The sequence below is a fragment of the Solanum stenotomum genome, chromosome 12 (assembly GCF_019186545.1).
Source record: "Solanum stenotomum isolate F172 chromosome 12, ASM1918654v1, whole genome shotgun sequence".
In the NCBI taxonomy this organism is placed as follows: Eukaryota; Viridiplantae; Streptophyta; class Magnoliopsida; order Solanales; family Solanaceae; genus Solanum; species Solanum stenotomum.
Window position 1 is genome coordinate 41475612 of NC_064293.1, and position 14225 is coordinate 41489836.

A 14225-nucleotide genomic window follows, 5' to 3' on the forward strand; every position below is an offset into this window, starting at 1 on the left:
GTTACCTTTTATCGGTTGAATAATAATGTACTCCAGTAATCAATTTGCAGGTATAGTGTGACAATAGTTTTTTGTTTATTTTTTTTATATATATAATCTAAAACATATTTAGTGATAATTAAATTAATGTCATTATATTTAAAGTTCTTAAAGCTTTTAGCGATATATAAAGAATGTTCTTTATAAATATTATATTATTTATTATTATTATTAAATATAAAATAACTATATTATTATCATTAAATAATTAAAAAATTCTTTATTTGTTATAGTGGACTAATAACCAAATTTAGTAATTACCAGTTTACATCTAGCAAGCAACAACTTTTGGTCATATTTATAAGTAATGAGTATATAAATAATAGTGTAAATCATAGGCAGATAAGTATTTACCCAAGAAACAACTTTCGGTCATATTTATTAGTAATATATTGACATATTTATAAGTAATAAATATCGTAAATTACGAGAAAAATCATTATAATAGAGTTAAAAATATGAAGGAAGTCTCTTAAATTATCTCAAAAACTAATTATAGTCTGTAAGTAGTTGTATATATGGATAATATGAGGAACTTACATATAGCAAACACAAAAATCATATTTGTATGTTATAGCTATAATTTGCATAATTGCGCTTTATAGCAAACACAAATGTGTATATTTCGCTATACATATACAAAAGAAAGCAGTTGTACATAATCTGTTTCTGTTTCGGTATACATATACAAAAGATCAATTATATAATATTTGTTTGTATAAAGCGAGAAAGAGAGAAATGCAAAAGAGAATTGGGCAGAGAAATATTTGGATTGCATAATTATAAGTGTATATGACGAATATATATGTATTTGCATGTGTATATACAAATTTATCTCGCTTTATACAAACAGAAACACAATTTATACATTTCTGTTTGTATAAGCGAGAGAGGCGAGGGAGAGACTGGCGAGGGAGATCTGGGAGAGTGGCAAGCGAGATCTGGGAGAGGGGAGAGAGGGGAACGAAAATATATGTATATATACAATTTTCTCTCGCTTTATACAAACACAAACGCATTTTATAAATTTGTGTTTGTATAAAAAGTGAGAGAGGCGAGGGAGAGAACGAGAAAGGCGAGCGAGATTTACCAGGAGAGAGGCGAAATAGCAACAGTTTGCTATGGGGTACAATTAAATCAAACTATGTTTATAGCATTTAATTTGAATTAATAGTTTGCTGCTATATACAATTTTCCCTAATATAAAAGCAAAATAAATTAAAAGGGATTAACCTGAGGCCTTGCGTTATTAGTATTATACTACTTTATTCTTTTAAATATTCGTTATATTTTTTTTTATCTTTTCACCATTTTTTAGGATCATAAAATTCAAAAGTCTTTTTTATATTTTTTTAAATTCATGATAAATCAAAATCACATGAATAATTTAAAATGGAGGTTGAACCTGGAACTGCCACATATCTACCTACAATTTTTTCTTATATTAAATGATGAACCAGTCACAGCTATAGATTCTCTAGCATGTCTGTTATGTCCCTTATAATTCTCTGTTTGGTTTAAGAGGTGATATTTTTTAAGTTTCATGAACCGATTAGGATAATGTATTATAAACTTTATATATAACCAGTAACGTAGCAATTATTTGATGCAAATGATTGAACATTACTTAGCAGCTGTCTGTAATCAGGAATAATTTTATTGTCTTTGTGACTCTGTCCTAATTTATAAAATTTCAAGAATTAAACAGTTTAATTTCAATAGTGAATTAAGATATAAAATCTTAAAATTTTTATTGTTCATTGCTTCTACTTAAAATAAACAAGTCACACACAAAGCAAATCTAATTAATCGCAATTGTACAAGGGAAGTACCTAACTTTGTCTTTTCACATCGGCCAAACATTAATAAGATCATGCAAAGAGGCAAACATATAGCTACCCTACCAAATTTTATCGTACCCAGTTGATGTGTTGTTTGATGGATACAAAAAATTTAAAAGAAATTTTTTTTAATAATAGAAATCATTATCTTCTAGTTAAACAACAAAATTAGAAAATTTAAAATCCGAATATTTTTAAATATAAGAATCGATTAAAGAAAATTATTAGCTGACTAGATAAAAATTTGTCACGTAAATAAATTGGAGCTAATAAAACCAAAATTATGTCACCTATTGCTAGGTCCGTCTAAAGTGCTAGTTTAAAGTCAGACACTTGACCCTATTTTTAGTTTTTTTTTTTGTTTTTTTTTCAAATTCGGGGAATTTAACTAATCTAAATTATGGAATAAGGTCCATTTGTAGTTTTTTTTTTTCATTCTCATGATTCAAAATCAAATACTTTAATTAAGAAAGGAGCAATATTATTATCTCCATCCTAGATGAGCATTTTATTAAAAATATTTATCTCATATTACTTGATCACTTACTAAATCAAGAGAAAATGAATTCAATTCATCTCATTTTACCCTACAATTAATAGTATTTGAAAGTTTAAACTTTAAACAAATTTTGAAGATCTAAGAATTTCTTTTTTCAAGAGACTAACGAATATGCACAAAGGATAAAATAGTAAAGTTGATCAATTTATTGACGATTTCTTAATTACCGTGTAAAATATAAAGTATCCATCTAATATGGACGGAGGGGTATTCAATACACCACATTTTTATGATAGTTCTATATTAGTTGACCACCTTATTAAAAACACATGTCCCAAATTATTTATCCACTTACTAAATCAAATAAAATTAATTAAAAAAATTCATTTTTTTATACAAAATAAATTTTAAAAAATACCCCTCGTTCACTTTTACTTGTCACTGTTTGACTTGACACATTCATTAAAAAACAATTTTGATATTATACCAAACTATATTAAATGATGTTTATTATTAAGTCTTGAAAAATGATTTGGAGAATTAGTATTTAATGCTGAGAGTAAAATATGAAAAGATATAATTATCTTTTCTTGATATGTTAAAAATGATAAATAAAAATAAAAATATATTTTAAGAGTGAGTGAACGAGAGTAATTAAATACTTTGTATCTATTTTAATGATTCTATTCATAAGCGTTATGTCATTAAGAAATTATGCTGATATAGATGAAGAATAAATTAATAAAATCAACTATCTTATATGGTGTAAATATAAAATGAATAATTTAATATGAGACGACGGAGTATAAGTTACTTACAAGAAACAAAGAGTGCATCCTCCAGTAGGGACTGCTTTTAGTGCAATCCGTCTATCCGAACATATTGATATTATTAAAATACATATATGACTTTATTATTCCAATTTAATAGAACTCCACTACATTATAAGAGAAAAACCTAGTGGCAGCCTGCAGTTTTGCGTTATGCCATAGTTTACAAGGATTTACATAAAATCAATCGGACATATCCTACTAAAATAATATTGAATTCATAACACTATGATTTTTTTTATTAATTATATTCACTTGATTAGTTACTACTATTTGCAATGTCATCTTTTTAAAATCATGAACCTTTTATAGATTTTTTTAAAGAAAAAATCCAAAATACACTATAATGGATGATGGAGTTTTAGAATATGTTAGTTTGCTTTCAAAAAATTTAGATTTTTATGCTTGAATTTACATCAAATATTATTAATTTAACCCTAATATCTGAATCAATCCCCAATGAATGTAAATCCACAAAAATTGAACAGAGGGAGTACTATATAAGTTTTTTGCAGAGTGTTTACTTTCATTTATTGGTTAAAGAAGAAATTACCAACCAGCCATTTGCTTTATGAAGGATTTAAAGATAGGAAACTTTCACAAATAGCCACTATAATAAACTTAATTATGCTCCATAGCTATAGTTTGCATATTTACAGGTTGTAGCTATAGTTTAAGCTGCCTCATTTGCATAATTTGCGGCTTTGTATAATTCGCAGGTTTGTATAATTCACGGGTACATTTGTATAATTCAGTTTTTTTTTGTATAAACTTGAAATAACGAATACAATTACAAACATCAAAAATGCAAATAGTTATACAAATTATATTATACAAATTCTGAATTATACAAAAGTTATATAAATTATATTATACAAATTCTGAATTATACAAATGCGCGAATTATACAAAACTAAAAAACTGAGTTGTATAATTATAGCTAAAAGTAAGCTGCAAATTGTAATTAAGGTAAACTATAATTATATTAAATAATTAACTAGTATATATTTGCTTATACGCGTAATTTTCCCTTTAAAGATTAGTTTTTTATTTTAAAAAATCCAAATTATAAAAATGAAAATATGTAAAAGCATGGAGGTTTCGATCTTAGGCATAATATCGACGAGAATGCCCATTGAGCAATTTTTTTAAAATTAAAGAGCTCGGATCGAATCAATATTATTAACGGAGGGCTTGTGGCCTCTCTTTAGTTTATTTTTTGGAAGTATACATAATTAGAGAAAGGGAAAAAGGACCACATGCATAGACAGAGGCAGAGCCATATTAGAAGTTTAGGGTTCTAAATTTCTTTTTGCTTTCTTAATGTTGAGTTGTCAATCAATTTTGTTAGAAATTTACAAGTTATTACTTAATTTCTAGGGTTTACGAAAAAGTTCAAACCCATGAACGGTAAACCCCACCTAGATCAGCCCATGAGCACAGAAGTTGGAACAGAGAGAATTTGTAGAGTAGTGGAACTCTGAGATTTGAAATTCATGTTAGTATTAAGTTATAATAATCAGCATATACAAAGTAGAAACTCTAATTAGATAACAGTAAACATAGAAAATCTAGCTAATTTTCTTCTTTTTGTTTTATTTTTTCCGTTTTTAAAATCTCTTTCCCACTAAGCACTATGCCTCACAAAAATATACAACAGGCATTGAATTCTGAATCCAATGACGGAGAGAGCTACCAGCACTGATCTGTTTCCCAGTTCCGGGTACTATAGCCGGTGAATCCCGACATTGCTGAAGGAGAACAGCCGCCGGAGTACAAATTGACACTCCGGCGCCTCCGGAATAGGCGGCGGTCATAATCGGCACGTTTGTCCGGATCCGATAGAGTAGAATAGGCAGAATGAATCTTCATGAAATCGTCCGCTGACGTGTCCTTCTGATCAATTGCCGCCACATCGGGATGGCAAACTCTAGCTAATCTCCGATAAGCTGCCTTGATCTCCTGGATCGTAGCGCCGATCGGAATCCCTAGAATCTCGTAGAAAGACGCCGGAGAAGCATGGACAAGGTTAGAAGGCAGCGTCGAGTACCTTGAAGCCGATGACGTGGTAGATTCAGTTTCGACGGAAGCACAGGTCGCCGCTGCGGCGGTCGTGAAGTTACCGGACTGACGGAATCTGACGGAAGACGGTGATAGAAGAGAATTGTCGCCGGAGGAAAATATATTCACCGGCGGTGGCGGAGTTTGAAGAAACGAACGAGGGGAAGTAGATATCATGGGCATGTTTAGTTTTTTTTTTTTTTTGTGGAGTGTAATGAGTCAGAGAAGGCGAAGGGGCTAAAGTTATATAGAAGAATGGGTTGAAGTTTTAACTGTGGCCAAAAAGATTAACTGAAATGTGAAAAGTTGGGGGGTGGGGGACCAAAAAGAAAAGTAAATAATGGAGGNGCCATAATTTTTCATTTTTATCCTTATTAATTATTGTCAAATTTATGATTAAAATAACTAAATATTAATTAATAACTAATTCTAGGACTAACTAATGAAGGATAAAATTGGAAGAACATTTTAAAAGTAATCTTGAAAATTGAACAATTAAATTAATTTAAAAAATAAAAAATATCTCAATAATTCAATTAATTTGAAATGGAGTACTTGATTGGAACGACATGGTTTGAATAATTTAATAAGACCATAGTTTAATTTGACCACAAAAGGTTTGTTTCTGATCACACACATTTCAACAGTAATACTTTCTCCGTTCAATAATAGTTATTCATTAAATTAAAAATAGTTATCCAATAATGTTTGTCAAGTTTAAAAAATCAAGAGATAATTTACCTTTTATGTCTATTTTATCCTTGCTATTAAATACTATTTATCATCTAACACATTTCTCAAATCATTAAATTTATTAAAGTCAAAGGATAAAATAGTTATATACTTATATTACCCCTAATATTTATTATTTCTTAAGAAGTGTGCCAAGTCAATAGTAAACGGAAGAAATATTTTCTTCTTCAAGAAACAAAGTGAAATATTGACAGTGACAATCGGTAAATTGAACCAACAAAAATTGTGGAGCAAGAAGCACTTATTTATCCTTAACCATATCACTTACCATTGATAATCTTGTGTGTCTACCTTGTATGCATGATGGGTTTAAGTTTTATGTATTATTCTAATAAAAATATTCACGCAATTAAGTTATAAGTTACAATATTTTAATTTTTTAATAAATATTAATTGATAATTTGATTTAAAAATAATATCAATATGCTATTATAAATCAATATTTACCAATAGTAAAAAGTCTTTTACACTATATATATATATAGCTTAAATCCTTGGCTTCTCAACACATGATGGTTCAGTTATTGACTTATATTGCAGTTCTCATGTGAATTGTGATTAACCAATAATTCATCACTTTAAGAAGATTTTTATCTCTAAAATATAATACAATACCAAGTGATGTCCCAAACGGTACGCCACTTAAGAAAATGATGTTTAAAGATCAAGAGTGATCCATATCTCTATCAAACCATAGTGGACATAGATAACTACCCTTATTGTTATCTAGTGTCTGCTAATTCATAGCAAAGAGTTCTATTCTATCAATCAATTATAAAACATCTTTGAAAAAATCAAACAACATAAATTATACCACAAAATTTGAAACTATCAATTATTTATGCATGCATTATTTTGTGATCACCATTTGTTTCCAGAAACCTGTCAAAATCAGCTCATGGAAAAAAATGGTTCTAGATATGGACAACACATGCAAGCACCAAAAAAGAAGAATTAAAAGTCATACTATGCTTGCAACTATTAGCTAATTGATGATACCAACATCCAATGAAATTGAATAGACCATTTTTGTAATATTTAAAGGACTTTTTTGCAAACTATCGATCAACTTGGATGGAGAGTTAAAATTTTTAATCCCACTCACAAAGTATTAAAATTAATTTTAAGTGGAGTATATCCCCAAACGCAATTTGAACTTCCTAATGTCATTTATTAACTTCAACTTGGAATACCTTTTTCTTGCCTTTCAAATATTACTACATTCATGTCCAACTATAATAAAAATAGCGGTAAAAAATATGTACATTAGTAAAGATTGCTAATGTCTTTAACGGCATTAGTTAATTGACATTTCAACGTTGCGCTATAAGCTTTAGAGATAATTACAAAGAGTGTTAATTGCTATAAAAAAACATATTTAGCAGCAATTTAACTATTACCTTTAATTAATTGCAGCTAAAGATCATTTTTGATATGGTGTTCAAACACCTGTTTATTGATTACTTTACTAGCTTTTTTAATTTAATTTATTTTTATATTCCAGATACAATTTCATACAAAATTGTACATACATCTCAGATAATGTATGCAAGTATTAGCAATGTAATAAATTACTTAATAAAGTACTATATTGAATTATGTGATGATGATATCTTCTTATACCACAAACTAAACATTTTCATAATATTAACTTTATGTTACGATTATATCTTTTTGTTCGACAAACTAGTAAACAATATTGTAGATTAAAAACATAAAATAATGATAAGTTAATAACCAAGGTATAGTAATAATGTGCTTTACGANTTTATTAATTAAGCTTTTAATCTATAATTCAAGGACAAAATGAATCATCCATTAAATGCTCTAACCAGTAATCATGGGATACACAAATCCTAAAAATGCATAATTTCTCCTCAAAAACTTAATACTCCCATCATTTCAAATTAATTGAATTTTTAGGGTGTTTCACACCCTTAAACATAAATTAGCCATAATTTTTCATTTTTATCCTTATTAATTATTGTCAAATTTATGATTAAAATAACTAAATATTAATTAATAACTAATTCTAGGACTAACTAATGAAGGATAAAATTGGAAGAACATTTTAAAAGTAATCTTGAAAATTGAACAATTAAATTAATTTAAAAAATAAAAAATATCTCAATAATTCAATTAATTTGAAATGGAGTACTTGATTGGAACGACATGGTTTGAATAATTTAATAAGACCATAGTTTAATTTGACCACAAAAGGTTTGTTTCTGATCACACACATTTCAACAGTAATACTTTCTCCGTTCAATAATAGTTATTCATTAAATTAAAAATAGTTATCCAATAATGTTTGTCAAGTTTAAAAAATCAAGAGATAATTTACCTTTTATGTCTATTTTATCCTTGCTATTAAATACTATTTATCATCTAACACATTTCTCAAATCATTAAATTTATTAAAGTCAAAGGATAAAATAGTTATATACTTATATTACCCCTAATATTTATTATTTCTTAAGAAGTGTGCCAAGTCAATAGTAAACGGAAGAAATATTTTCTTCTTCAAGAAACAAAGTGAAATATTGACAGTGACAATCGGTAAATTGAACCAACAAAAATTGTGGAGCAAGAAGCACTTATTTATCCTTAACCATATCACTTACCATTGATAATCTTGTGTGTCTACCTTGTATGCATGATGGGTTTAAGTTTTATGTATTATTCTAATAAAAATATTCACGCAATTAAGTTATAAGTTACAATATTTTAATTTTTTAATAAATATTAATTGATAATTTGATTTAAAAATAATATCAATATGCTATTATAAATCAATATTTACCAATAGTAAAAAGTCTTTTACACTATATATATATATAGCTTAAATCCTTGGCTTCTCAACACATGATGGTTCAGTTATTGACTTATATTGCAGTTCTCATGTGAATTGTGATTAACCAATAATTCATCACTTTAAGAAGATTTTTATCTCTAAAATATAATACAATACCAAGTGATGTCCCAAACGGTACGCCACTTAAGAAAATGATGTTTAAAGATCAAGAGTGATCCATATCTCTATCAAACCATAGTGGACATAGATAACTACCCTTATTGTTATCTAGTGTCTGCTAATTCATAGCAAAGAGTTCTATTCTATCAATCAATTATAAAACATCTTTGAAAAAATCAAACAACATAAATTATACCACAAAATTTGAAACTATCAATTATTTATGCATGCATTATTTTGTGATCACCATTTGTTTCCAGAAACCTGTCAAAATCAGCTCATGGAAAAAAATGGTTCTAGATATGGACAACACATGCAAGCACCAAAAAAGAAGAATTAAAAGTCATACTATGCTTGCAACTATTAGCTAATTGATGATACCAACATCCAATGAAATTGAATAGACCATTTTTGTAATATTTAAAGGACTTTTTTGCAAACTATCGATCAACTTGGATGGAGAGTTAAAATTTTTAATCCCACTCACAAAGTATTAAAATTAATTTTAAGTGGAGTATATCCCCAAACGCAATTTGAACTTCCTAATGTCATTTATTAACTTCAACTTGGAATACCTTTTTCTTGCCTTTCAAATATTACTACATTCATGTCCAACTATAATAAAAATAGCGGTAAAAAATATGTACATTAGTAAAGATTGCTAATGTCTTTAACGGCATTAGTTAATTGACATTTCAACGTTGCGCTATAAGCTTTAGAGATAATTACAAAGAGTGTTAATTGCTATAAAAAAACATATTTAGCAGCAATTTAACTATTACCTTTAATTAATTGCAGCTAAAGATCATTTTTGATATGGTGTTCAAACACCTGTTTATTGATTACTTTACTAGCTTTTTTAATTTAATTTATTTTTATATTCCAGATACAATTTCATACAAAATTGTACATACATCTCAGATAATGTATGCAAGTATTAGCAATGTAATAAATTACTTAATAAAGTACTATATTGAATTATGTGATGATGATATCTTCTTATACCACAAACTAAACATTTTCATAATATTAACTTTATGTTACGATTATATCTTTTTGTTCGACAAACTAGTAAACAATATTGTAGATTAAAAACATAAAATAATGATAAGTTAATAACCAAGGTATAGTAATAATGTGCTTTACGAAGTCCCAAGAGTCACACAACAAAGAGTTTGGTGTTTCTTGAATTACTAATGAGGGATCGTTTTCTTCTATGCTAAACTTGTGTTTCCTTAATTTGACCCCACTTGTATATTCATTCAGTAATATAGAGTCATATTTAACAAGGAGGATTAAAAATTTGTTTTGGATATTTGTGTGAGTGGGACACCAATATTTGCATCAGTGATCCATATATAAATGAATATGTATACTCGAAACGCCCACAGACTTAGAAATTAGCTTATTGATTATAACATCATCATTTTATTTTAGTAATATATTCCAAAAGCATGATGGACAGTTATATAATCGTCTACTGTCCGCTGATTCACCGGCCCAAGACTATTCTTCAGTGACATTTATTTATACTATATATATTAATCAAATGACTCAGAAACTACATATTAAGAGGGAAAAAAAAGAATATTCAATGTTTCCAGAAAATATGTCAAATCAGCTCAAGGACAAAAGGTTCTAGAATCCATGGGGACACATAGGAACACCCAAAAATAAAAAAATAAAAAAATAAAAAGTACTAAACACACTATAGGCCAAATTGATGAAGCAACTTACAGTGAAAATAGACCATTTTGTATTATTTTATAACTACTTACTGTTGCCAATACGTTGAGTTACGGTGAAAGCATAAATAATAAATCACCGGCCCATTACAAAATTAATCGAAGGTCAAGACCAGCTCTAATAATATGCTTTACAATATCCCAAGAGTCATTTCATAACGAATACCTCACTTAAATTTAACACTCCTCTTTTCTGTTTTCTTTGGATAAATATTCTTTCTGTTCCTAAATATTTGTTAAAAATCTCTATTTGTTATTAAAAGAAATTAAGACATAGTAATTAATTATTGAATATCAATGTAATGCAAAAAAAATACTTATATCTTAAATTAATTTAGTCAAATTACTTCTTACTTATTGTTTTCTTCTAGACCTTTCAGCCTGACATACTAGGACTTGTATTTCTCTAATTTGGCCCTACATCTATCGTAAGTATCTGCTTCTTTTTTATTACTCCTTTTTTTTTTTTCAGAATTTGATTTGAATTCTTATTGAAAAATATTCCCTGTTCAAAGAAATCATATCTAAATACATAACTTATTTTACTATATTCTATCAAATTTTCTATCAATTGAAATTTTTTACTAAAATTTCTATTCTCTCCTATTCTTGAATACATCACTGTACACGATATATCGATCAGATACATCACTATATGCAATATATCAGGACGTAATACATCAACACGATATATCAATCGGATATATCACTATATACATAATGTATCAGGACGTATGCGTTGTATTGGGACGTTGAGTAATGTATTTGAATTCCACCAAATTTAAGGGATTTTTGTAATTTAGAAAATAGAAGGAATATGATGTAATTAGGTCTTAACACTATGAAATTTGTGTACAATTTCCTTAAAAATAATATCAATCTATTCTAACATGTTATGTTCCAAATTATTTAAGAATCAATTATAAGTCAGTGTAAGAATATACTTCTTTCGTTTTAAAATACTCTAGTTATTGAACGGCAGGGGCATCAGTGTCCCAAAAATATGACGGAGAGTATCTGCATATCATTTACGATAGTTCGGGGGATATATTTATCCTTTTTTCCGTTTGAGAATCAAACTATACAAAATTTGACTAATATTTTAAGATATATATTTTTCATCGTATTGATAGGAGAAAATTGTAATTTGCAGTACTTTTAATATAGTTTTTGAATATCTAAATTTTAATTTTAAAATTAATCAAATTGAAAATGAAACGTGACAAATGTTTTAGGCTTAACCCATTGGTGGCCCCTTAAAGTTGGCACAATGTTTCACTTAGATACCTTAACTGGACGATGTTCATTTTAGACATCTTATGTAAGATCCCGCTACGTCATTTTGACACCTTTTTTTTAATATCAACAAAAACATATAATGTGTGTGTATTACCATCACGGATGATGTGTAAAGTGACGAATTAAACCACGACATTTGTCATTTATGTCAAAGTATTTTTTAAATAATTAATGTTGAATACAAATAAAAACTAACCAATAAATTACACTATGTTTGGATCATTGTTATCCATTATTTCATAATGTACTGTATTGTACTCTATTGTACTGTACTGTATGGTAGATATAATGTTTGGCTAGACTGTATTGTTTGTTGTTGTTTAATAACATTTTTATTGTTTGGTTTGACGTATTGTAATTTATAAATTTACTAAAATATCCTTAATTATTCTAGGGTAAGAGGTTTGACTACAATTAAATATTATATGGTAAAGGGTAAAAAGTATTATGAAATATTATGCCATGATATAATTGAAAAAGTAAATTAAGTAACAATGGGAACACACTAAATCGATTGTTCTATAAAATAGGGGTTTTCATTGATACGTAACAACGAAATTTAACTATACAATACAATACATATTTTTAAGTAACAATCAAAATAAACATTGTAGATATGGTAATGATACAATACAATATAATAGATAACGATGATCCAAACAGAGTGTTAATGACATGAATATTTTTTCCCAAAATAATTAAAAAATAAAATAAACTGCCCAAATAATAACAAAATAAAATAAAACTTAAACTACCCCTGTTCCAAATCCCCACCCCATCGTCTTCTCCAACACCCCCGACGCCCACCCCCACCCCCAAACCCGATCGCCTTCTGCAACCACCCCCGCGCTTTCTCCTCCAAATATCCGACTCTTTTTTGCAGAACGTTGTGCAACCAGTTGATATATTATTTTTGATCTCCAAATAAACCCCCAGTGCAAAGAATTTAATGAATGAGTTTATTAAATTCTTAAAAAAAAATCATCATTTTCGTTGAAACCTTCATTTACAATGGATGGATTTAACTTGAGCAAAATGGTGGCTGAAAATGGAGAAGAACAAAAAAATAATTAAAAATTAACTAAATAACCACTTCACAACCTACCAATGAGTGTGATAAAAAAGTGTCAAAATGACATGTGAGATTTTATTTGAAGTGTCTAAAATAAATAGTATAAATTATAGGAACCACATATTATAAGTACTAAATAACATCCTATCTCTTCTAGTTTTCTATTTACCAAAAATCCCTTAAAAATGATATTTGCGGGATACATAGTGTTGTGCACGGAATACATTAGGTTTGATACATTTCACATAGCTGGATACATAGCATTGTGCACGGGATACATTAGGTTTGATACATTCCACATAGCGGAATACATAGCGTTGTGCACGGGATACATGCGAGATACATAGCGTTGTGCACGGGATACATGCGGGATACATAGGTAAATAAGGGATTTTTGAAATAAGTAGGGATAATAGATATTAAGGTAAGTAAAGGAGTGTAGTTAAGTAATTTTTCCAAATAAATATGTCTAATAGAAATATTGTGTCAACTTTAAGCGGGTCATCAATGGATTAGGCCAATGTTTTAACATGGAGGGGGTATTATAAAAATAAGGTCAAGGATATTTGTGTTCGTATAAAGTTGAATCCGTCAATTAAATATCACAGAGGTGCGCCATTAGCTCTTAATATCCTCACTATCTATCTCATATACTTAATATTAATATAAATATAAAAATAATGATCAACTTTGATTTACTTGAAGTTCAAGTGTTCGATAATTTATATTTTTTTGGGCGAGCGTCGAAGAACAACTAGTGTTGATCATAATAATAGTTTATTGAATTAGATATTTCGAAAATAGTTGTCGTGTGATCTTTTTAGGGAAACCAAAGGTCATTTTTTACTGGATATGAATTGTATTTGTGCTATATTTTTTAACTTCGTAGTTCAGAACAAATGGCCCATTAGCTCAGTTGGTTAGAGCGTCGTGCTAATAACGCGAAGGTCGCAGGTTCGAGACCTGCATGGGCCAAATATTTTTATTACTTGACAACATCTTCTAATTGGTTATAGGCCAAAGAATTACACATCCACTATAAGGTATCGATAGGTCAATAATATATCGAAAAGTAAAATTAGACATTGATATCTCGATTGATGTTCTTCTAG

At 28.3% G+C, this 14225-nt stretch overlaps 2 protein-coding genes and 1 non-coding gene across 5 annotated transcripts in view; 1 reads left to right on the plus strand and 2 right to left on the minus strand.

Annotated features, from left to right (window-relative positions):
* LOC125847672 (uncharacterized) overlaps positions 1-14225 on the minus strand; it is a 126383-nt gene that overhangs the window by 50479 nt on the left and 61679 nt on the right. The window lies entirely within an intron of this gene.
* LOC125847682 (chaperone protein dnaJ 11, chloroplastic) lies at positions 4696-5496 on the minus strand. The gene has a single exon (XM_049527341.1). The coding sequence runs from the start codon at positions 5451-5453 to the stop codon at positions 4902-4904; it is 552 nt and encodes a 183-aa protein (XP_049383298.1). The 5' UTR covers positions 5454-5496; the 3' UTR covers positions 4696-4901.
* On the plus strand, positions 14015-14088 carry TRNAI-AAU (transfer RNA isoleucine (anticodon AAU)). The gene has a single exon. It is a non-coding gene; the product is annotated as a tRNA-Ile (tRNA).